This window comes from Emys orbicularis, chromosome 10 (assembly GCF_028017835.1).
Source record: "Emys orbicularis isolate rEmyOrb1 chromosome 10, rEmyOrb1.hap1, whole genome shotgun sequence".
Classification (NCBI taxonomy): Eukaryota; Metazoa; Chordata; order Testudines; family Emydidae; genus Emys; species Emys orbicularis.
The window spans coordinates 90539753-90565006 of NC_088692.1; the positions used below are offsets into that span (position 1 = coordinate 90539753).

Genomic DNA, 25254 nt, shown 5'->3' on the forward strand with positions numbered 1-25254 from the left:
CATGCAGGCCCCTACATTTGTACCCTAAAGTTCAAAGTAGGGATACAGCCTTGACATTCCCCAACAGAAGCTGGTCCCATAAAAGATATTACCTCACCCACCCTGTCACTCTAATATCCTGGGACCGAGATGGCTACAGTAACACTGCATACAATCTGGTTAAGAACATAACAGCTATATGGGTCAGACCAATGGTCCATCTAGCCCAGGATCCTATCTTCCAACTGTAGCCAATGCCACATGCTTCAGAGGGAATGAACAGAGCATGCAATGATCAAGTGATCCATTCCCTGTTGTCCACTTCCAACTTCTGATAGAGGCTAGAAAGAGTCGGAGCATGGGGTTGCATTCCTGGCCATATTGACTAATAGCCATTGATGAACCTATCCTCCATGAACTTATCTAGTTATTTTTTGAACCCCATTATAGTTTTGGCCTTCACAAGGTCCCCTGGCAATGAGTTCCACAGGTTGACTGTGCATTGTGTGAAGAAGTACTTTTGTTTGTTTTAAACCTGCTGCCTATTAATTTCATTGAGTGACCCCTGATTTGTGTGTTATGTGCAGGGGTAAATAACACTTCCTTATTCTCTTTCTCCATACAAGTCATGATTTTATAGACCTCTATCATATCCCCACTTACTCGTCTCTTTTTCAAGCTGAAAAGCCCCAGTCTTTTTAATCTCTCCTCATATGAAAGCTGTTCCATACCCTTAATAATTGTTGTTGCCCTTTTCTGTGCCTTTTCTAATTCCAATATATCTTTTTTGAGATGGGGTGACCAGATCTGCACGCAGTATTCAAAGTGTGGGCATACCATGGATTTATATAGTCGCATTATCATATGGTTAGTGGAATATGTACTGCATGAATATGTTTGTTTAGTTTAATAGAGGGCTGTCAGGAAAAACAAAGAGGAAGGGAAACAAATGGTCAAGATAAGCCCCACCCCTTGGTAAACACTTCAGGGTTGTTAAGAAAGACTGTCCAAACTATTAAGCTCAGAAGATTCCACCTCCTTGCTCCAGCCAAGTTATGAAACTGGTTTTGACCAGGAGGGCCAAAGTACAGGAACTAGCAAGATCAAAAGGCCAACAGTAGTTTAAAGATGAATATTGAGAGGGGAAGTTGTTTTGAGCAGTGGCTCTCAACCTTTCCAGACTACTGTACCCCTTTTAGGAGTCTGATTTGTCTTGTGTACCCCAAGTTTCATTTCACTTAAAAACTACTTGCGTACAAAATCAGACATAAAAATACAAAAGTGTCACAGCACACTATTACTGAAAAATTGCTGACTTTCTCATTTTTACCATATAATTATAACAAAAATTATTTGGAATATAAATATTGTACTTGCATTTCAGTGTATAGTGTATAGAGCAGTATAAACAACTCATTGTCTGGATGAAATTTTAGTTTGTATTGACTTTACCAGTGCTTTTTATATAGCGTGTTGTAAAACTAGGCAAATATCTAGATGAGTTGATATGTCAAGGTGTTCCACGGGGTACATCTCTGGTTGAGAACCACTGATTATGAGGAACCAGACTAAGATGCAAGCACCCACTGGGGGTGTCAGAGGAAGGTAGGCCTGCCTGGTTACTGCCAGGAACTGGTGTGCATTAGGTAAGATAGATGTGTGTAGACTGTTTTTAATCCTTTGATGCATTGTTCTTACTGCAAAGGAAACAATCATTTGGGTTTTAAGAAGGCTGTCTAGTCATTACGTTCACCACTGGTTGCAGATTCTTGATGGGAAGAATGGCAGCTGCTGAACCCAGTCAGACCTCTTAGGCAAGCACAATTGATAGATTAGGCCCTGGCCTTCAGTATCCCGTGAAAGAGTGAGGGTGTGATGAAGTGGGAACTTTAATATTTTGTATAAATACTGTGTGTGCCTCAGTTTCCTCTATATGCTGTATTGTCACCTTGGGGTGGAAAAGAGCTGTTTTCTGTAGAGAGGCCCAGAGATGCAGGCATGATTGATGCCTAGCTTTTTCGAGTTTGGGACCCAGGTCAATGGAGAGTCTGTGAACACAATGGCAAATCCAATCTCTGGGACATTTGCTACCTGTGTTTGACCAGCTGGGGAACAAAGGACTGAGGAGAGGCCAGGTGGGACTGGCACGAGGAACTTGAAAAAAGTGGAGAGGGACAGAGCTGGAGCCAAGGGGGTCACACTGCTTGGCCGGGGCTCTGGGCTAACCATAATGGACCATGCTGTAACTGTCTTTTCTCTGTGCTAACCAAGGCCTTCCTATGCTGTGTTCCAATTGATAATAAACCCGACTGTTTCTTAGCACGGTGTGAGTGCCCCTGCAGATGCTGGTGGGGCTGCATTGCTCCCTAAGATAGTACAAGTCTCCCTCAGGGGTCTGCCTTCGTGGGACTCGCTGACTGGAGCTCATGGTGGGAAGCAGAGTGGGGGGAAGGGATAGCTCAATGGTTTGAGCATTGGCCTGCTAAACCCAGGGTTGTGAGTTCAATCCTTGAGGGGGCCATTTAGGGATCTGGGGCAAAAATCTGTCTGGGGATTGGTCATGCTTTGAGCAGGGGGTTGGACTAGATACCTCCTGAGGTCCCTTCCAACTCTCATATTCTATGAAGGGCCAGAGATGCAGCCTAAGGAGGTGGTGATGCTGCATGGCTTGCCCTGGAGGAAGAGTGAGACCCTCAGGGGGTCTGGCTCACTGAAGGGGTCCTCCCAGAGACTGTTCCAAAGCTGGGGCCGTAGCACTGATCCTGAGGATCCGTGACAGGGCGCTCTGAGGAGAGGTAAAGGCAGGAGGCCTTAAGGGGGTGCGCCAAGATCAGAAAAGAGACAGAGGTACAACTGGCCCTGTAACCATGACAACTTGTTTTGTGAAGCAGCGGCATGGCAGTTCCTTCACAGCTCCCTTCCTGCTTAGGAGTGACTGGAAGGGAAAAGCAGCCCTCATGATTCACAAGCAGCACTTACTGCACTTCTTGGTGCAGACTTGAGTCCCAGAGAGCCACAATTGGTGGTTCAAGCGTAACCTGAGATGCTGGAGCGTGTACCTGGGCAGTGGTTCTTCAAACACTTTCAAACTGAAGATTGCTTCTTTATCTGCCTGTATCTTCTTTATCTGAGATCCTTCTTGGATGCTCCCCACTGCACCCTCCTGCACCTTCCCTACTGCAACAGGAGCACCCGGGTCCATGAAAAGCTCTTTGTGCAGGATGAGGAAAGGCCTAGTCCACACCAGCTGGGTAGAGTCCTAGCACCTTCCACCCACTGGCAGCCCTGCCAATCAGCGCCTTCCCCTCCCTCCCTGCACCTCCTGATCAGCTGTTTCGTGCTGTGCAAGAGACTCCAGGGGGAGGAGTGAGGGCATGGCAGACTCAGGGGAGGGGGCGGGAAGGGGTGGAGTGGGGGCAGGGCCTGTGGCAGAGCCAGGGGTTGAGCAGTGAGCACCCCCCAGCACATTGGGAAGTTGGTGCCTGTAGCTCCAGCCCGGAGTTGGTGCCTGTACAAGGAGCCACATACTAACTTCTGAAGAGCCGCACGTGGCTCCGGAGCAGGTTGGCCATCCCTGGCCTAGGATCTCTGTCTGGACCGCCCAGCTCTGGGCCTACTTCCTCCTTTTGATTTCCTCCCACTCCCCCAGGCTTGGTGTTTCCCACAGGTGTGGCAAGGCCAGCTTCAGCCACTGTGTCCAGGTCCGATCATTAACCCCTTCCTTCCTTGCTCCAGTAGGGGGGTTGTGCACCTTGACACACTCTAATGCACTGGGTGTGTCTGGAATGTTTTATTTTCTCTTCCAGATTCTGGATTTTACAATTATTAGTGGTTACAGCCCTGACTGCTCTGATCCACCTGGGCCACTGTGAAGTTCTGTCCTTGTGTCATCAGTGCATTTGATCACAGATGAATTCACACGTAAAAGACGTTAACAGAGTCCAGGACCCAAGTCAGACAGAGAAATAGAAAGAACTCTGCTTGGAGCCTTTGCCCACTGGACATTTCCCCCCATCCCTCAGAGTGAAGCTTTCTCTGAAGACTGCCAGAGCACAGCAGAAGCTTTTAGATGGCCAGACTGCCTCTGATTTCAGGAGCACATGCTCAGGCTTGGAAGGATTCAATTTTTGTTATCAGTAAATGTTGGCAAACGTCGATGTCACCACACACAGACAAATCGGCGAACAAATATTTCCAGTCGTGATAACAGAAATTTACAGATAGGCAAAGTAAGACAAATGCTGCTTGGGAACTTCAGAGTCAGCTTGAAGGATGTTTACTCTGTATGTTCTGACATGTGATGCTGACAGTTTGTGCTTTGATCGCTATAACGTTTTAACGTTTTGAATATTGGGGACTACTGTCATCAAACAACAATTGTCTGACCCCCTCGACTTCCCACAACTGGGAAACCTTAAATAGATGAAAGTAAAAAAACAAAAAACAAATTTAATAAATATTGATCCTATCCATCAAAACTGTTAAAAAATAAATCAACTTCTGCCAAGCCGCTCATGCTCCACTGAGCACCTGCCAGCCGTGTCCCCTTCCTTTAGTCCAGACTGTGAGGTCACTGCAGAGTTCTGTGATGATACAGCAAAGAACCTTCTGAGCCGCACAGGGAACAAGAAGGAGAAGCCAAGCTGGACTCATGAATCCCCAGGTAAGAGCTCTCTTTGGGGGGTCTCCGTTTCAGACTGGCTCCACGCTGCTGCTTTCTCTTTCTCTTTTCAGAGCCCAGAGGATGCTTCCCAAACCAAAGTCAGCTCCCCATTTACGCTGCTTCCCCGAGCTGACGCCATTCGCTCCAAGCTGATCTACATCTTCTACTTGATTGACCACCTTCAGGGACTGAGCCATGCCATCCCACGGCACAATATCAAGGATTTCCTTGGTAACAAACCACTCTCACTATGCCAACAGCTGGGGTCCTGTGAGGGGGTGGAATGACTGAGGAGCTCAGACACCTCTCAGCATCTCACCTTGAGTGCTTCTCTCTCCCCACAAACCACTTGCAGGGACCCCCACCCCCCAGCAACATGCCCTATGCTTCTCGCTCTGCTGGACAGGCCTGCCGAGTTTCTCCGTGCTGAGGTCACTGGAGAGAGCTCTGTGTGAGCCCATCTCTCTCCTAGGGTTTGACAAGTGCCCACACTGCGGGATCAGAACATGCGGGTGTTTCTCTCCCCAGGAGCAGGGTTGCTGACATGAACCTAGCATTGACTCCGGAGGAGGTGTGGGCGAGGTGGTGGGTTCCTGGAGGTGCCAGCCTGATTGGCTTCCCTCCACATCCTAGCTGCAAATGGCTGTGACATGGCTGGGGCTGCAGCTGGGCCGTGGCTCTATACTGGGGTTTGGGTGAGTTGTCTAAGCTGCTCTCTTACCTGTATTTATTCTCCACAACTGAGGCAGGAAAGGCCAGATCCTCGAAATGGATGGACGTTAGAAGCCTAAATACCTTTGAGGATCTGAGCCAAAATGTGCTTTTCTGCACCCATGCAGCTCCCCCAGGGGTATCACGCAGCAGTGCAGGCAGGGGACAGGCATTTTCACCCCCTCTCCTTACTGACTGAAACTCTCTCCTGCTGGGGACAGGCCTAGCTGTGCTGGACTCTCTGGCTCCTCTTCCTCCCTGCATGTCCTCCAGGAACGGCCTGGGAGGAGTTTTGTGTCACTGTTCCCTGCAGACCCCAAGAAGCAGAGGAAGCTGATGCTCACAGACCATCACCAGCTGGTTCGTTTCAACATAACCCCAGTCAGGAACACCATCATCACCCCAGAGAAACGCCTACGCAACCGCATCCAAGTGCGCTGCAGCCGCTGGCCTCCCCTGACCATGTGGGCATCTTGGGTCCTGAACAGTATCCTTTGACAAATCAGGACTGACACTGCCATCGGGCGAGTTGGGGGGCTGGTATGAAGAGAGAAAAAATAGACCCTAAGTGTGTTAGGCAGAATCAGCTGCAAGAGAAGTGATGGAATCCCAGTAGCTGGGGACTGGACAAAGCGGAGAGTTGACCAGCAGGGGGCTGGATAAATCTTTTCCATCTCTGTATTCTGTAGTTCTAGTGCAGCGGCGGACAAACTTTTTGGCCTGAGGGCCGCATCGGGTTTTGTAAATTGTATGGAGGGCTGGTTAGGGGAGGGAGTCATGGCCTGGCCCCCACCTCCTGTCTTCCCCCTCCCCCCCAGGACTCCTGCCCCATCCAACCCCCCCGTTCCCTAGTGGCCCCCCCGGGACCCCTGCCCCATCCACCCCCCCCGCTCCCTGTCCCCTAACCGCCCCCGGACCCCTGCCACCCCATCCAACCCCCCCCTCCTTCCTGGCTGCCCCCCGGGACCCCTGCCCCATCCAACCACCCCTTCTTCCTGACTGCCCCCCTGCCCCCATTCAACCCCCTGTTCCCCCCCGAACGCCCCGACCCCTATCCACACCCCTGCCCCCTGACCACCACCCCAAACTCCCCAGACCTCTATCCAACCCTCCCGCTCCCTGCCCCCTTACCGTGCTGCCTGGAGCACCGGTGGCTGGTGGTGCTACAGCCGCACCGCCTGCCACTGCCGCCTCCACCACGCAGCACAGAGACCGGGTCAGGCCGGGCTCTGCTGCTGTGCTGCCCCAGGAGCTCACAGCCCCACTGCCCAGAGCATTGCGCTGGCGGCGGAGAGAGCTGAGGCTCCGGGGGAGGGGGAACAGCAGGGGAGGGGCCGGGGGTAGCCTCCCGGGCCAGGAGCTTGGGGGCCGGGCAGGACAGTCCCGCGGGCCATAGTTTGCCCACCTCTGTTCTAGTGGTCAGTGCTTCCCACCTGTATATAAAGTCCAATTTAGTGGATGAAATCTGAATTGTTGTTGCCTAATGAGGGGTGGGGTAAGTGCCATGGGGACGGTGGTCAGGGTAGAGAAGGGACAGAGATAAAGGCCAGGAAATGGGCACTTTGAGGCTCCAAGCTAGAGGTGGATGGTTGTTTCTCCACATGCCTTTCCTCTGACATGGGCAAACAGCTCATGATCTCCTGTCTGCCGGTCCAGTGGCTGAGGCACATTGTTGAGGGTGTGTTAGGATGCTTGTGCTGGTATTTGGGCTTTATGGGATGCTGTGCTCCTTTGGGGGTTGTGTGTGGAGCTCTGTTACTTCAGCAGTAGAGCTGCTCTGGATACTACCCATTGTCTTCTGAGTTCTCAAGCGTAGATGCCCCAGCCCCTGTAGAGTCTGACGGAATAACACACAGTTTCCTGCATATTTCTCAGCAAGAAACCCCAGGTACCATCTTCAAAAGCTTCATCATCTGTCTCATCTTCCTGAACATGCTGGTTCTTATGATCAAGAGCGGTGAGAGGGAGATGCGCGTGCAAGTAGTGCCAGCCTGGCAGCCTTGGGAGCTGAGCCCCTCTGTGCCCAAGCATATATAGTGCTTGTGGGCTCAGGCCCCTGCAGCCTGCCTCCAGAGGCAAGAGGGGGCTCCTGGGCCAGTCCATAATTGGAGCAAGGAGGCTGCCAATGAGAACCAAGTTATGGTGGTTTTGTGGTGTAGGCACCTGTCCACGACGTATTGAATTCAGAGCACCATCTAATTTCAGCTAAGCCACCAACTAGCCATCAGATGGTGACTGTTCTCAATCACTGCTGCCCTGGCCTAGAGCCAGTGACATAGAGGTGGAGAGCTCAGAGCCCTTCATTACTGGACACCAGTTCCTTCCACGGGCTCATTCCCCTGCCCAAAGTCTCACCTCACCCAGGTCTTTCCACTCCTGGCTGGTGCTGTCTCCCCTCCACGTCCCTGTCTCCCACAGGGCTTAGGCACTCAGCCCCCACTCAGCCCTTTTCACTAGGGTGACGTCCTTCTACAGTGCGCCACTTGTTATAGAGGCTTTGGTGCCTGGCAGAGATTGAAGTCCCTGGTGCAAGGAGGCCACAATCCAAGCTTGGGCTGACTGAGACAGGATGTGGGGGATGGAGTTGCTGAGGCCTCTCCTGTGCCCACCTCCCCCAAGAGTCCTCACATCTCCAGTCTCCACTAGCGAGGAACCACTTCCAGGGCCAGAGGAGAAGGACTTGACTATGCTAAACATTACCAAGCAGGGTACCACCGCCACTAGCACCTTAGGAGTGTATGGAGCAGCAACGTGCACCCTGAACAGTCTGCCCCACAGGGCACAGCCAGCAAATGCCTGCGAGTTCCCAGAGAGCAGTTACTTAGTGCTTCTCAACTGGTGCCCTCTGACTCCAGGTCCAGCTGACTGAGCATGGCAGGATCCTCAACTGGGGCTGGACATGTCGAATAGTCAGTGATACACAAGGAGTTTCTGCCCGTCCCCCCCCTTCATGGTATTTCTGTTCCCCAGTCAACACTTTGCTGGAGCCAGGCTTCAGCAACTGTATCTTGTGCTTCCCAGAGGTGATGGACAAGATGGATGCCAGCCTGGTGAGCCTGAAGCTCACCTTAGAGGTGACCGTCTGGGTCATCCTCCTCATTTTTATCATGGAGATTTTGCTGAATTGGATTGTCAGTTTCAGAGGCTTCTGGAAAAGCAGCTGGAATGTCTTCGACTTCAGTGTTACTGTAGTGGTGAGAGACACGGGGGAGTTAACAGGGGAGGGGAAGCAAAGGGCAATGCATGGACCACAAGACTAGCTCCCTGTTGCTTCATCACCTCGAGTAGCCTTGTGCCCAGAAAGGTCTGGTGGGACTCTCAGTTCAGGGGGCTTTCTCAAGGGGTCCCAATGCAGGACAGAGACTGCTCCTCTTTGGCTACTTAGGCTCGTTATTGGTCATGTATTGTGCTGCCCAAATGCCTCAAAACTACCAGTGGTTTTGTGATGCTTACATCTGCCCTCTAGGGGTTCTAGTCCATCACCCAGTTCCAGCATCAGCACTTTGGGCTATGTGGTGTCTCTTCTGGCCCCAGCTCCTGGAGTCATGTGATTGTGAAACTCAGCTTTCATTATAAGAAAAAAAGTAAAAGGGAAGTTTCTGGTTAGGGAGAAAAAGCTGGAAAATGTGACCCCTAAAGGCTCAGAACTTAGAAAGCAAAGACAGAACCCAGAATTTATTATTTTTAAAGCCATGATTCTGGGGGTGCCGACTCAGAGCCGGTCTCTCTTACACTCCCTGCCAGCCTGGCTCAAATCTTGGGGGAGAAGGCTGCAATGCAGAGGGGTGGTGGTGGGTTGATGCCCTGTTAAGTGGCTGTGTGGGGGGGGAGGGGGCAGGTGGGGTGTGGCTTGGCCTGACTGTGCAGGGCAGCATAACCTGAGCATGGTCATCTTGCTGCTCTGTTCCCTTGGCTCATAGTCTGTGATCCCCGAGTTCCTGGACTTCATTGGCATAACCAACAAGATAGCTGCCATGAGAATCATCAGGGCCTTTCGCATCCTCCGCACCTTAAAGCTCTTCTCCAAATTCCGGCAAGTTCGGGTGATCATCCTGGCAATAGCAAAGACCTTGAAGGTACAAGACCGGTGAGGTGGGGGCACACTGAGACAGGTGCCAGGGCTGGGGGGGAGCTGCATGTGTGCCAAACTCCCTCCTGTTGGTTAGTCTCCCAGCACTCAGCCTTGCCCTGGGCACATAGCACTGGCCTCCCAGCACTGCCACCTGCCCTGTTTATGGAACCCCAGCCTCTATTGCTCACACACAAGTTAATTTTTAACAACCCCCCCACCCCCAGGAGCCCTTGGCTGCACCTGTCCCATTTTGCCTTGGCCTAGCCCACCCCTCTGTTGAGTAGCATCCTTGCTGTACTATGTCTAATCTAGACTGTAAGCTCCCTGGGCAGCATCAACCCCAAGCTCCCCTCAGCCCCGGCTCCTCTCTGCTTCTCCCTTGCCCAGGCCATGACCTTCATCCTGCTGCTCTTGGTGGTTTTCTTCTACGTGTTTGCCGTATCTGGCATCTTCTTCTTCAAGAGCTACAGTCGGTCAGACCGCACCGACCTGGAGTACAGCATGTATTTCAGGTACATCTCCTTGCTTATGGTGGTGTAATGCCCTGTCACCCAGCAGCAAGACACCCTCTTCCCTCTGGCCATAGGGGTTGCTGTCCTACTCTTTCACCTTTCTATTCCTGCTCCTCAGCTGGGTGATCTCACAACCTCCGGGAGGACATGGGGCTGCAGAGCCAGCTGGAAGGAGCAGAGCAGTGGGGATGCGGGCTGGGGGATACACTGACACTTTACAGCTGGCCACTGATGGGTGCTGGGCTCCAGTGGGACACCCGCAAGGCCTAGCAGCTGCCAAAAGCTGGGCTTTGTGCTTGATGGCACCCACCTCCCCCCTCAGACTTCAGTGCCTTCCCTTTGGTGTACGTATGTGGTCTAACTCTGGAACTGCTGGATGCTCTTGGAGATGCCGAGGGCAGTCATGGTGCCGTGTAGCATTGATACAAGGCTGCAGTTCACAAGCCCTGGCCAGTGTCTGACTTGGACCATGTTAGTCTAGACCTCCATGTGAGGGGGGCAGTGGCGTAGCCAGGTGGGGGGAACAGGGGGAGCGATCAAAAAAAAGGCACCACCCGCTGCGGCGCTTTTACTCACCCGGCGGCGCTCCGGGTCTTCGGCGGCGGGCCCTTCACTCGCTCCGGGTGTCTTTGGCGGCGGGCCCTTCACTCGCTCCGGGTGTCTTCGGCGGCGGGCCCTTCACTCGCTCCGGGTGTCTTCGGCGGCGGGCCCTTCACTCGCTCCGGGTGTCTTCGGCGGCGGGCCCTTCACTCGCTCCGGGTGTCTTCGGCGGCGGGCCCTTCACTCGCTCCGGGTGTCTTCGGCCGCGGGCCCTTCACTCGCTCCGGGTGTCTTCGGCCGCGGGCCCTTCACTCGCTCCGGGTGTCTTCGGCCGCGGGCCCTTCACTCGCTCCGGGTGTCTTCGGCCGCGGGCCCTTCACTCGCTCCGGGTGCCTTCGGCGGCGGGCCCTTCACTCGCTCCGGGTGTCTTCGGCGGCGGGCCCTTCACTCGCTCCGGGTGTCTTCGGCCACGGGCCCGTCACTCGCTCCGGGTGTCTTCGGCGGCACTGAAGGTCCCGCTGCCGGGTGAGTAAAAGCGCCGCAGCGGGTGGCGCCCTGTTTTTTTGATCGCTCCCCCTGTTCCCTCAGGGTGAGTAAAAATTAAAAAGGCGCCAAGAAATTGACAAGGCGTCACTTGTGCTCAGTGGGGGAGCGGCCGCTGCCTCGCTTCCCCCCAGCTACGCTACTGGAGGGGCGCCTGCCTGTTGTGTATGGCAGAATGCTGGGGCCAAGCAAACTGCTCACCTGAGTGTCACGCTGTCACCTTCCCAGAATAAGGGCCACAACTAACTGATGCCAGCCCCCTCCTCTGCAGTATGCAGCACTCATCACCACTGCCTCTGCACTTGGACTCAGCCGAGAGATCACCAGCAAAGCAGCAGGTGGCCCAGAGACAACTTGGATCCCGCAGGCATCACTAGGCCTCACGGTCAAAGCACCATGCCCTGAAGCTGTTCTCTGCCTGCAGGGATCTCCCCAACACACTGGTGACACTCTTCATCCTCTTCACCATGGATCACTGGTACGCCCTGCTCCAGGACACCTGGAAGATACCCGAGATGAACAAGGTCATCAGCAGCCTCTACATCATCCTCTGGCTGCTGATTGGATCCTTCATGTTCAGGAACTTCTTTGTGGCAATTATGGGTAAGTGCCTAGGCCCCGCACACTGCCAAGGCCGCGGGAACACTACAGCCTCCCATGCTGGCATGCAGTAGGGTCTGGCGGTCCCCATGCAAAGCCCTCTGCCCATGGTGGCTCACTATTGCTACATCTAGTTCCCCTGCAAAGCAAAGTATGGGCCCTTCTCAGCTTCTGGTGGCACCTGGTTCAGGCTCATGTGGGGGGCTTTCGCCTTATAAACTCAAGACATGTCTTGCCCTGGTCCTTGCAGACTCTCTGGACAACTAGAAAACTCCTAGAATCCCAGCAGGACAGGGACCAGGCACAGGAAAGCAGAGTAATTGTGGAGTGGGGATTGTGATTTGGTCACACCTGTTTAATTGAAACATCTCCATGTCTAGTTGGCAGCCGGTATCAAGTGGAGTGCCCCAAGGGTCGGTCCTGAGGCCGGTTTTGTTCAATATCTTCATTAATGATCTGGAGGATGGCGTGGACTGTGCACTCTCAGCAAGTTTGCAGATGACACTAAACTGGGAGGAGTGGTAGATACGCTGGAGGGTAGGGATAGGATACAGAGGGACCTAGACAAATTAGAGGATTGGGCCAAAAGAAATCTGATGAGGTTCAACAAGGACAAGTGCAGAGTCCTGCACTTAGGACGGAAGAATCCCATGCACTCCTACAGACTAGGGACCGATGGCTAGGCAGCAGTTCTGCAGAAAAGGACCTAGGGGTGACAGTGGACGAGAAGCTGGATATGAGTCGACTGTGTGCCCTTGTTGCCAAGAAGGCTAATGGCATTTTGGGCTGTATAAGTAGGGGCACTGCCAGCAGATCGAGGGATGTGATCATTCCCCTCTATTCGGTATTGGTGAGGCCTCATCTAGAGTATTGTGTCCAGTTTTGGGCCCCACACTACAAGAAGGATGTGGAAAAATTGGAGAGTCCAGTGGAGGGCAACAAAAATGATTAGGGGGCTGGAGCACATGACTTATGAGGAGAGGCTGAGGGAACTGGGATTGTTTAGTCTGCAGAAGAGAAGAATGAGGGGGGATTTGATAGCTGCTTTCAACTACCTGAAGGGGGGTTCCAAAGAGGATGGATCTAGACTGTTCTCAGTGGTACCTGATGACAGAACAAGGAGTAATGGTCTCAAGTTGCAGTGGAGGAGGTTTAGGTTGGATATTAGGAAAAACTTTTTCACTAGGAGGTTGGTGAAGCACTGGAATGGGTTACCTACAGAGGTGGTGGAATCTCCTTCCTTAGAGGTTTTTAATGTCAGGCTTGACAAAGCCCTGGCTGGGATGATTTGAGCAGGGGGTTGGACTAGATGACCTCCTGAGGTCTCTTCCAACCCTGATATTCTATGAAACTGGGAGGACTGGTGCCAAAGGTTCAACACCCTACCCCTTTGGTTAGGGGCTGAAGGAATCCCAGCCCAGCTCTGTGGTACTCCAGGGAGACCGCCAGCAAAAAGAAGGTACAATTTGATGTTCCTATGGTAACAGACAATGCAGAAATAAACCCTGTTTTTAAAATAACCTTCTGGATGCTGCCCTAGATCCCAGCTCACCAGGCATAAAGTCTAGTGGGCTCCATGCAGCAATGGTACAAGGAAGGGTAATAGTCCGTAGGGAGCCTCCATGCCCCCACTGTCCCTCCTAAGACCCTCAGGACCCCCCGGGCTTAATGGGGGCTCTGGGTTTGTCAGTGACTAATTTCCAGACTATCCGGAATGACCTGGCTGAAGAGGTGAAGCAGATAGAGGCCCAGAAGAAAGCAGATTTATTTAAAATACAGATTAGAGACAGGTGAGTGAGCACAGCACCCACCACATTTCAGGCTGGTCTGGGAGTTCCCCTAGCAGCCAGGGACCACCACACCCTCTAGTCTGCCCTCCTGTGCAGCCCAGGCCACTGATCCCCCCCGCCACCACCATCAGACCAAAGTATGACAGCCCCCAGGAGATGCAGCTGTCCTGTGCCCCGGCAGAGCCCAGGAGGGACCAAGGGGCACCAGTGCCCACGGCCCCTTCAGTGGCAGGAGATGATTATGTGAGATGGTTACGGGGTCAAGGGTGCAATCCAGAGCAGCAAGAGGCTGAGTCACCACCTGCCCTGTAACCCTGGGGATCTCAAATGCTTTGCTACTGTAACTCCCTGCCCAGCATGTTCACAGTCAGCCCCCGCAGTGTCTGTGTGCTTCATAGCCCTGGTCCAGCAGCTCTGACCCCAGCAGCCTGCCAGCTCCACTCCAGTCACGGTCCCTGCTCTCTACCAGGCGTGGGTGCTACTTGCAGAGTGATGCCAACGTACACCCAGTCCTAAATCTTCCCCCATCCATGTGCTCTGTAATGTCCAGCCCTCTCCTGGACAGGTCAGAGACATAATATGGCTTGTTTGTTCCTCAAGACACAAAAGAACATCACAGCACATTTACTGGGGTAAATACACCCTCTTCTACACACACACCATTGAGTTGGTTTACAGTAAAAATAATAATAAAAAGTAAATATTAACAATAGGTCCTAGGGTCAGTGATGCCAACTAACAGGAATAAAGTTAGAAGGGTTACAACACACATCTAAAAGTCTCAAGCTTAATCCAGCAAGCTGCAGGCTTTGTTCAAGCTGTTGTCTCTGACCAGTCATTCATCTTTGCCGTCATGGCTGACTTTCCCTGTCAGAACCTTCCACAGAAGTACCAGGTGCTGGTTACCCTTGTCTTTCTAGGTGAAAGATCTTTGCCTAAGAAGGTTTATCACCTACACTTAGGCTATGTCTACACTGGCAATTGAACGACAAAACTTTTGTCTTTCAGAGGTGTTAACTCTCCCCTCCCCCCGAAAGACAAAAGTTTTGGCATGACAAGTCCCAGTGAGAACAGCACGTTGTTGGCAGGAGTGCTCCTGCCAACAATGCAAATGTTGCTCGTTGGGGGTGGAAGTTTTTTGGTGGCAGGAGAGCTGACAAACCGTGGCTACACTGCCCAACTTTTAGCAGCACGTCTGTAGCGATACAGCCATGTCGCTAAAAGCTGTGTAGTGTAGACGCAGCCTCAGTTCCCAGAGACTTCAACTCCTGCTTGGCTGAAGGGCCTCTCTCTGTTTGCACGAGTTCTGTTCCCCTCTGTCTGTCCAGTGATGCATGCCAAAGACGGCATCTGTCCGTGCATATAGCTCGCAAAGTTCAATGTCTTTGTTTCAAGAGGCACGTGGCCTCATGGTACTTCCCCGCTTCCTGTGGGCTTCCCACCCCCTGCACGTAAATGGGGCTGCCGTTGTTTTGAGACGGGTAGACAGGTGTCTGCCCTTGGTCTGGGAGGGATCCTTTTTCTCCCTGATTGGCCACAGACTTTAAAGCACCATATAATTAAGTATCCAGATTCCTTATACCGGGTTAATACAGACATCTCACGATGATATTATTCACCAGCTTGGCATTCCAGAAAAGACCTCACGTGAGACTTTTGTAATACAGTGATACTGTATTCAATCAGCCGATTCCATTGCTGATCATTCAGGCTCTTTACAGACCAGTAAATCTTTGCAATGAACTTTTCTGAGGTCACCCCTCAAAGTGACGTTCATTCAAGCTGCGGAAGGCGACGGAGTCTGGTAGTGAAGGAAGCTCTATGCTCTTTCTTCCTCCAGGGGTTAGCTTAATAGCTTTGTCTACCTAATGTGTAAAAATGGACCTTCACTGTCCTTGCTTGAAGGCCAGGCTGGCCAGAGAATCAACTACACATTCCTTTGTCTAGAGCAGACTCCCCCAGCATGCCCAGTTTAGTCATAACTGCAGCACCTATCCATAACTCAATCCACACCGTGTACATGCATCACAAGAATACGAATGATCAGGAAGTTAGTAGTTTTCAAATGATACCTCACAAGGCACATTTTGTACAAAGACTATTACAATAGTGTGTAGGGTGTGAATACCGGGGGTTTACGGTCGGAGATATACCCAGATAATCTGGGCAAGTGACCCACACTCACGCTGCAGGGGAAGGCAAAAGCCCCTTGGCACAGATCCACAGGGTTGGGGTTATGCCCCTAGCTTTGGAACAGTCTCTTGGAGGAGCCCCTTTAGTGAGCCAGACCCTCTGGGGGGGTCTCACTCTGCCTTCAGGGTCGGCCACACGCTCTCACCACCTCCGGAGACAACCTCTGGGGCTCCAGCCCTCCAGCTTCACAGCGGGAGCTCTGCCTAGCGAGTCCAACTGCGACAGCCTGGCAGAGACTCGCCCACTCTGCAGGGACTAAGCACCTCGCCCAGCGGCTGCAGGGACACACGCTGTGAAAACAGGCAGGTTTATAGTCACCTGGACACGCCTAGGGAGGCCTTCGGGCAGCAGAGAAATGAAGGTCCATGCTGGTCAGCCCAGAGCACTTCACCAGCCCCACTGCCGTGAAGCCCAATTAAGGCTCTCTCTCTCTCTGACTTCCTTCCTTAGTTCCTGGGTGAAAAGCCAAGTCCTTATTCCCCCATCTTCCCCCTCCCCATCCTTTGTTCTCCCTTCTGATGGCTAGAAACCACCTTCTAATTTCCAGCCTGAATTTCTTCTTAGCCAGTTTATCCCCATTTGTTCTTGTGCCAACATTGTCCTTTAGCTTCAATAGCCCTTCACCCTCCCTGGTGCTTATCTCCCTGATGTATTTATAGCCAGCAGTCATAGCCCCTTTCTGCCTTCATTGTGTCAGGCTAAACAAGACCAGCTCTTCCAGTCTCCTCTCATAAGGCAGGACCTCCGTTCCCCTAGTAGCTCTTCTCTGCATCTGTTCCAGTCTGAATTCATTTTTCTTGCCCATGGGTGACCAGAACTGTACACAGTGCCTCATGCACTGGCATGAATACTTCTCTCTGCTGGAAATACCTTGCCTGCTAGGAGCGGATTTGCCTTTTTTTGCAGTGCATCACTGATAGCTCATGCTTGATCACAGGATGACTAACATCCCCAGCTCTCTCTCCTCCTCTGCTGCTTCCAATTGAGGTTTACAGAGATGCCCTTGGGGTGAGCGTGGGCATCCATAAGCATTAAGGTATGGCAATGATGGGTGAGTCCTGAGGCACCTGTCCCCCAGAGTAGTAGGTACAGCCCCCCTGCATTCACCACAGCCCCCTGTCCTCAGAAGGGCAGGGACTGCAGGGTTTGGCCTTAACTCAGAGAACTCAGCCCTGGGCACAGGCACCTGCATACAATACAGGGCTCTCAGGGCACAGCCCCTGCGCCCACACCCACCCTAGCTGGACCTGGACAGCTTGCCTGCCAAGACCTTTATTCCAGGCCACAGCTGAGCCAGCCCCAGGGCTGCGGCTGACCTGGGTCGCCATCCGTGGTGGGGTTTAGAACCAGCAGCGTTTCTCTCCAGCGATACGTTGGGTTCCTCTCTCTTCAGCAGGTCTCAGGCCTCAGGCTCAGAGGTGGGCCCAGGAGCAGAGGCAACCTCTAGTGAACAGCAGTCGGAGTACAAGGTGGTAGCAAAGCAGAACATGAAGGACTGTAAGTGCCCCACCTAGGGCAGGGGGAGCGTTCGCCTAGCTGCAGGAGCCTGAGCAGAGTTGTGCTGAGCTAACTCTGCTTCTGTTCTGCATCTCATTGTGCTGGGGAGGCTGGGAGCACCACACCCAAGGCTTGGGTGCAGGGGCAGAGAGCAGCAGAAGGGAAGACCACAGCGAGCCACTCTCCTTCCCCCAGCAGCAGGAGTCCCTGTTCCATGTGCAAGGGGAGGGGGCGTTCGAGACAGAAGGGCCCTTTACCTCCCCTCACAGCAGGGCAGGAATCTCATCCCACCATGCAGGAGATGCACGGGAATCGAGGGGGGCCTTTGCCAGTCCTGAAGCTGCAGCCTTTGCCTTTGCCAGTGGACTGGGAGACATACATCCACCAGAACCTGCAGAGCCTGGTGGCGGTAAATGAGGATGGGCAGGTGGTGTGGCCCAGCGACTCCCTCTTCCGCTACTTCGAACTGCTGGAGCAGCTGCAGCACAACCTGGAAGAGCGCAAGAGGCTGCAGCATTACGCAGGTGAGTAGGAGGCAAACAGCAGGGTGAGGGGGGCAGGTTCCTGAGCACACATGGGTGAGCAAGCCCAACAAGGGAAGATGTGCGCCTGCCCCTCCTTTGAGACACTGCCTGGCCTCCTTTCTGCCGGCAGCATTTCATTCTTCTCAGCTCAGCCCTCCCTCCCCCCAGCACCAGTGAAACAACCCCCCAGCTAGGGAACAGGGATCCCTGCAAGGCAATTTCCATGCCCCAGGCCTGCTCCCTCCCCAGTTTGCTCTTGGGGCAGGGCATGCCCCTTGCTATTGGCCAGGAAGGCTAGTTGTCCCGCATTCATAACTAGGTGCCCAGAATGGAAGAGACTGGTCCAGGGGCCGCCACCTCAGGGCAGGGTCTGCTCCGCACACAGAGCCCACATTGGTGCTGCCTTTGCCCATGGCCTGGCACCAGCATCCCAGCATTCTCCCGGGCTGAACTGCATTGGATTGTCTACCCCTTCCATTTATTTCTCTGACCTCCCTGGGATGTGTAGCTCCTCCCAACTTAGCATCACCTGAGCATGTAATCGCTGTGCCATGTAGCCTCAGCTTCCTGTCATGCTGTTAGATCAGCACCTCTCCACCCCGCTGCTCAGTACAGCTGCACGAGGGGCTGGTGCCCCTCCAGGACCATGGCAGCTCCCTACCAGCAGAAAGCCGCTAGCTGCAGAGATCTGAACACAGGAGTGGTTGGCCCTTGCCATTCTGCAGGACTGTGTCTCCTCCACTTACGTAATTCGCTACAAGCTAATCAGCCCCTCAGTCTCTGTGGTTGGGGGACAGGGCCATTACTTCACCAGCAGCAAACAGCCAGACCTCTTCTACCTTCCTTTCCTACAGTCATGGCCTTATTGAACATGGAGGACAAGTAGGGAACCACGTCCAAGGAGCTCAGTGCAGCAGGAGAGCCCTTCCCACAAGGGGAGAAGTCAGCATCACTACGCTGCAGAGAGAACTACAGAACTGCCTGCAGGAACAGCTGTCCCGACCCCTCCCTCCCTCCCCGGACTTCCGCATTCCCCCTCCAATCCTGCTGCAGGCTCAAGGCAGCTGGCCCTAGAGGCTGTCTTAAGACCTGGGCTAGATTAAACAGGAAGTAGCGGACCCTTGTACTCTTGGCAGCATGTGCTGATTACACAGCTGATTCAGCCCTCCACCCCCTTCCCTCTAGCTGTGGCTGCCCCCCCTCCACTGCACAGCAAAGTGCCCCACAAGCCTGCCTCCCCTTTTCCCTTGGGGTGCTGATGCAGGCTAACTGCACCATGCGGGAGCCTCCGACCTTCTCCAACAAGCAGGCTGGGTCTGGGGCAACTCAAGAACCAGCCCCCAAGCTGCAGGCCTTGCTTGGCCTGTGCTGCTGTGGGGAGTGCTTCCCCTCAGCTCTCTGCAGGATGTGGTCAGCAGTGGCAGACAGGGAACGGATAGCAGAGCCTGGATTCTTTATAGATCTGAGCTCCTCCATCCAGTTTACAGGATTCCCATCTGCTCTTGCCCACGGCAGCAGCTCCTTTGGGGCCAGCTATTACTGGTGCCTCCCCCATCTGCTAGCATCAGGAGAGCAAAGAGGCATGGGCTAGAGGTCAGCACTGCTACTCTGGGAAGGGGGCTCTGTTCCCAGTTCCTCCATCTCTAGAACAGGGACAAGGCACAGCTCACAGGAACACACAGATTGATTCTTCTTCAGCCAGAGACCAGGCTTGTCTCAGCAAACTCAACCTGTGCACCGCATTCCCCACAGCACCTGGGTTGGGACCCTGGGTACTGCCCAGTGCCACTAGTGATGGCCTGGGGGCAGCATCTCCTCCTCTGGCTGATGAGCCATTGTGCCTGAAGAGCAGTCCTCCGTCCTGGGCACAGCCCCTGCCACTCAGCTCCACAGCCCAGCCTGCCTCCTCCTAAGGCTACAAGGAGCCAGCACGACACTCTCCAGTGCTCACCAGAGGGCACTGCAGCACCAAGCAAGCCTGGCCTGAGACAGGGCTGTTCCCCTCCCCTGCCCCAGGCTGCTGCCCACAAGGCCGTGCAGAGCATTGTCCTGCCCTCCCTCGGCACCAGGCCCCTTCTCCCTGCGTTCCTTTGCTCCGCTCCAGGCTGGGGCAGCGGTTTCAGGCCCTGCCCAGCCACCACACTCAAGGGCATCTCACAGGATCAGCTCTCTGCCTTTCCCATGTGATGGAGATGCACACACCCCAAAAGGACGCCCCCCCCATGGAGCCCATCTCCTGCCAGAACCCAGACCTCCCCCAGCAGGGAGTAGAGGGAGCTGGCTTTCCTGGGTGCAGCAGAGTCTTTAATGCACGCCACACAATTTCCATTTGTAAAATCTGTTTGATAGACGTTTAAAAGGATAAAATGGAGGGGCTGCTTTGTGAACACCCCCCCCCCCCCATCACCACAACATCTGAGTGATGGTGATCAGGAGTTTACACGTTCACCTCACCTGCCGGCCCAAGTGCAGGCATTACGCTCGTGAACAGCATACTGCTAGACTATTAATCCAGGCCCTACTTGGGCTCCAGAGCAAAAACCAGGCTGCCCTGAACCCACCCCCAAGTCCCAAGACCCTCCCACCCCTAAAACTCATCCCAGTCCATCTCCAGGAGACACCCTGGTAGCAGGGGCTGAACCTGCAGCTGATGGTTTCCCAGGCCAGGGTCTGCCTCAGTACATGTGAGCACAGCCAGCAGCTGCCCAAGCAGGGCCAATGGCGTCAGCCCAGGAAGCGCAAGGCAGCCATGACTGAGAAGCCCAGCAGCATGGAGAGCACTTTGGGCAGGCGGCACTTTGGGGAGTTGAGTTCGTGAGGCAGGATCTCGAGGAAGGTGATATAGACAAAGGTCCCTGCAGCGATCCCTTCCAGCAGGCACTGGGCCATGGTGCTGCTGGGGCCCGGGTTCTGCATCATCACGATCCCCACTGCGATGCCAAGGGGAGACATGAGGGCGAAAGTGCCAATCAAAGCCACAAACCAGCGGGTGGGGACCTGGCTCTGGAGCAGCAGGAGGGAGAGGCTGACAGCAATCACGCTCTTGTGCGCCAGGATAGCAATGCAGATCTGCAGCACCTTGGACTCCGTGTCCTGCAGCCCCACGGCCAGGCCCTCGAACAGCGAGTGCACCGACAGAGACAGAAAGAGGACAAAGGAGCGGAAGGACGAGTGGGCCCGGAAGTCTGCAGGCAAGTGGGGTGCACCCGTCTCCACCACCCACTCACCAGTGCCTGCTGGCTGAGGGGTGGCCTCCCCACAGGAGAGGAGGGGGGTGGCCTCCCCTGCCTGCCGCTCACTGCAGTCCAGGACTACGTGCTCGATTATGAGAACCAGCAGGAAGCCAAGAGTCAGGACGAACTCAGGAAAGGGAAAATCCACCTGGGGAAACAGAGAGAGCATTGGCCAGAGCAGAGGGGTCCAGCCCCCCAACCCAGGAGCAGCTCCCTGGGCAGCGACCCGCCGCTAGTGCCCTGCTTCGGTGGAGACGGCCCCACGGCCGGGTGGGGTGGGGGGCTGCAATGGGGGGGGGTCTGCAGCAGGGAACCGGGAGGAACAGCGAGCCCAGCTGGCCCCCGGAGCTGTGCCCATCCCAGCGCTATTCGGGGAGAGGGTGCGGGGTACCCTACCGTGATCCGCTGGCTCCGCAGCTCCTCCCGCATGTCAGACAGAGAGTCGGGGACGATGTCCAGCAGGCAGGCGGCCAGGAAGATGCCTCCGGCCACGCAGCCAACGAAGCTGCGCCACCGCCCGCGGGTCCCTGCTCCGGAGACGGAACAGTCAGCACGGCAGCCCCCCGCTGGGAGACCCCGGCCCGCGGGGGAGGCAGGATCCCGCCCCTCCCCCCGGGAGACCCCGGTCCACGTGGGCAGGATCCCGCCCCGGGAGACCCCGGCCCCCAGGAGACCCCCGGCCCGCGTGGGCAGGATCCCGCCCCTCCCCCCGGGAGACCCCGGTCCACGTGGGCAGGATCCTGCCCCTCCCCCCGGGAGACCCCGGCCCGCACCCACCCGCGCCCCGCAGCCGCACGGGGAGCAGCCCGCAGAGCAGTGGCAGGAGCAGCAGCCCGAGCAGGCAGCCTAGCTTGGTCGCTAACAGGGACCGCATGACGCCACCTCGAGGCTCCCTGGCCGCCCGCGTGAGTTTTAAACCCGCTCTCCGCGGGACAGGCCCCGCCCACAGGACTCCCACCCCCGCACGCGGATTGGCCAAAGCCGCAGAAAGGGGCGGATCGGGGCGGGGCTTGTACGATAATTGGCGGGGCTTGTGCACACGTGGGAATGCCCAGGCACGTGGCAGCGGCTGGGCCGGTTCAACGAGGTTGGTGTCAAGCGGAGGGTGGGGCTGCACTGGTTCCGGTCGGGTCCGGTCCGGGCTTCCACCTCCCCCGCTTCTTTGCTTCTTTGCAGGCCCCCGGCCCTCCTCCGCCGGCTGCTCCAAACTCAGCTCCCTCCAGCCCAGGAAGGGAGGAGAAGCTGAAAGTGCCTCCTTGTCTGTTCTCCTGGGGGGACCTGGATCTGGCACCTCCCTGGGAGAGGGCCACCTCTGTCTGCTCCAGGGCTGGGGTGGGCTGCAGAGCTCCTGGTCAGCAGCGGTTCCTGTTCTGTCCCCGCCAGCCCCCCTGAAATGGAGGCAGGAAGGGAGGTGCCCCCAGCAGCCGGGGGAGTGAGGGATAACACTGGTCTCAAAAATTGTAGAAGTCGTCTGCTTCAGAGATAAAATGTGCTATTTATTATGTATTTTGATGTGCTGAATTCAAATATGACAATTAAAACAACTGATTGGCTACTGTTTCTAAGATATTAAAGTTTTTACATTTTATGTCTATGTATATTGTGTAGATAGTAGAGTTTTAATCATAAATTGTAAACCTAGGTCTTTTCATGTGTTTATGGTTGCTTTACATGATAATATTTCACCTGTCCTGTTTATGTAACACTTTAAAAATCAGCAAAAGGGTTATATAAATAAAATTTATTATGAAACAAAAGGCAAAAAACTATTATGTGCATAGTTTAGTCCTATTCAGTGTCTACTTGGCGCTTCTTGGCTTGTCTCTTGTATTCATTAAATGGAGCATTTCTTGTCACTGTCCAGCAATAGTCTGCAAGCATTGATGGGCTCCATTTGCCCTGATAGCGTTTCTCCATTGTTGCAATGTCCTGGTGAAATTGCTCGCCGTGCTCGTCGCTCACTGCTCCGCAGTTCGGTGGAAAAAAATCTAGATGAGAGTGCAAAAAATGTATCTTTAGTGACATGTTGCAACCAAGGCTTTTGTATGCCTTGAGGAGGTTTTCCACCAACAACCTGTAGTTGTCTGCCTTGTTGTTTCCGAGAAAATTTATTGCCACTAACTGGAAGGCTTTCCATGCCGTCTTTTCCTTGCCACGCAGTGCATGGTCAAATGCATCATCTCGAAGAAGTTCACGAATCTGAGGACCAACAAAGACACCTTCCTTTATCTTAGCTTCACTTAACCTTGGAAATTTTCCACGGAGGTACTTGAAAGCTGCTTGTGTTTTGTCAATGGCCTTGACAAAGTTCTTCATCAGACCCAGCTTGATGTGTAAGGGTGGTAACAAAATCTTCCTTGATTCAACAAGTGGTGGATGCTGAACACTTTTTTCCTCCCAGGCTCCAATGACTGTCGGAGTGGCCAATCTTTCTTGATGTAGTGGGAGTCTCTTGCACAACTATCCCATTCGCAGAGAAAACAGCAGTACTTTGTGTATCCAGTCTGCAGACCAAGCAAGAGAGCAACAACCTTCAAATCGCCATAAAGCTGCCACTGATGTTGGTCATAGTTTATGCACCTCAAAAGTTTTCATGTTGTCATAGGTTTCCTTCATATGGACTGCATGACCAACTGGAATTGATGGCAAAACATTGCCATTATGCAGTAAAACAGCTTTAAGACTCGTCTTCGATGAATCAATGAACAGTCTCCATTCATCTGGATCGTGAACGATGTTGAGGGCTGCCATCACACCATCGATGTTGTTGCAGGCTACAAGATCACCTTCCATGAAGAAGAATGGGACAAGCTCCTTTTGACGGTCACGGAACATGGAAACCCTAACATCACCTGCCAGGAGATTCCACTGCTGTAGTCTGGAGCCCAACAGCTCTGCCTTACTCTTGGGTAGTTCCAAATCCCTGACAAGGTCATTCAGTTCACCTTGTGTTATGAGGTGTGGTTCAGAGGAGGAGGATGGGAGAAAATGTGGGTCCTATGACATTGATGGTTCAGGACCAGAAGTTTCATCCTCTTCCTCTTCCTCGTCTGACTCAAGTGAGAATGATTCTGGTGCATCAGGAACCGGCAGTCCTTCTCCGTGGGGTACTGGGCGTATAGCTGATGGAATGTTTGGATAATGCACAGTCCATTTTTTCTTCTTTGACACACCTTTCCCAACTGGAGGCACCATGCAGAAGTAACAATTGCTGTTATGATCTGTTGGCTCTCTCCAAATATTGGCACTGCAAAAGGCATAGATTTCCTTTTCCTGTTCAACCACTGGCGAAGATTTGTTGCACAAGTGTTGCAGCATATGTGTGGGGCCCACCTCTTGTCCTCATCTCCAATTTTGCAGCCAAAATAAAGATGATAGGCTTTCTTAATCATAGTGGTTATACTGCGCTTTTGTGATGCAAAAGTCACTTCACCACAAACATAGCAGAAGTTATCTGCACTGTTCACACAAGTACGAGGCATCTCTGCTCACTTTGGCTAAACAGAAATGTGTCCCTTTGCAAAATCAAACACTGACAAATAAGAGAGCACGACACTGTATGATTTCTAGAGCTGATATAGGGCAATTTGTTCAGCAGAGTGATGTAAGCTTCGTTATGATTGCATCATCCATGACTTCTAGGAATAACATGATGCAGTTCATATCATGTATGACGCCATACCAGCTTCAGATTGCATCATTCATTGTTTTGCCTAAAAAGCAAGTACTGTCCAAACCCAGTCATAGATTTATTCATAGATCCAGTCAAAGATGTATTTTAGTCATTTGTGGTTTAAATTGAGATCCCTTCCCTTTATAACTCACTTATCCTCTGCCATTCCCAAGTCAAGGGTCGTATATACTGACCCAATAGCATATCTTGAAAACTAGAGCCAATCAACAATTTTAAGCATCATTTTCGTTCTCAGTGACCCAGAATTAGTAAAGTTTGACTACATTTATTTCACAAGCATTTTGGCTGTAGAGCAGTGTAATGGGCCTTTGGGACAGTGACTCGGGTTCAGAACCTAGCCATGGCTTCCTTTCACTGCTCTCCAAGGGCTGATCAGTGGGGCGGGTTATTGGGCTGTCTGGCAAAGAGGAGGGATGGGAGAATCTAGCAGCAAAAGTTTTAATGTCTGTCAATAAGTCTCACTCCCTTAGCTGCAATCTGCCTGTGAGACCCACCCTCCCCTATCAGGGACAGTGTAGACAGAGGATTTGCAGCCAGGGTGTGTATGTAGCACACCCATCAAAGACAATGACTGCAAGGCCCCCCCTCCCCCGTCACTGCCTCCCTGCTATTTCCCAAAGACTGGCCAATGCTGGGGGCTGCAGAGATGTTCTGAGCCCTCACAGGTAGGATGACCAGATGTCCTGATTTTATAGGGACAGTA

At 53.4% G+C, this 25254-nt stretch overlaps 2 protein-coding genes across 2 annotated transcripts; one reads left to right on the forward strand and one right to left on the reverse strand.

The window, feature by feature from the left end:
* The first annotated feature begins 4630 nt into the window (after positions 1-4630).
* On the forward strand, positions 4631-18510 carry CATSPER2 (cation channel sperm associated 2). Its single transcript, XM_065412735.1, has 12 exons — positions 4631-4642; positions 4714-4873; positions 5667-5840; positions 7242-7310; positions 8375-8547; positions 9274-9429; positions 9813-9937; positions 11445-11623; positions 13311-13410; positions 17000-17100; positions 17463-17624; positions 18479-18510. Exons 1-12 carry the CDS (start codon positions 4631-4633, stop codon positions 18508-18510), a joined length of 1443 nt encoding a protein of 480 aa, XP_065268807.1.
* Positions 18511-20348: 1838 nt separating this feature from the next.
* LOC135885153 (zinc transporter ZIP1-like) lies at positions 20349-21731 on the reverse strand. The gene is made up of 3 exons (XM_065412794.1): positions 21635-21731; positions 21254-21384; positions 20349-21005 (listed from the first exon to the last, which is right to left on the reverse strand). The coding sequence occupies exons 1-3, from the start codon at positions 21729-21731 to the stop codon at positions 20349-20351; spliced, it is 885 nt and encodes a 294-aa protein (XP_065268866.1).
* Between the last annotated feature and the right edge of the window lie 3523 nt (positions 21732-25254).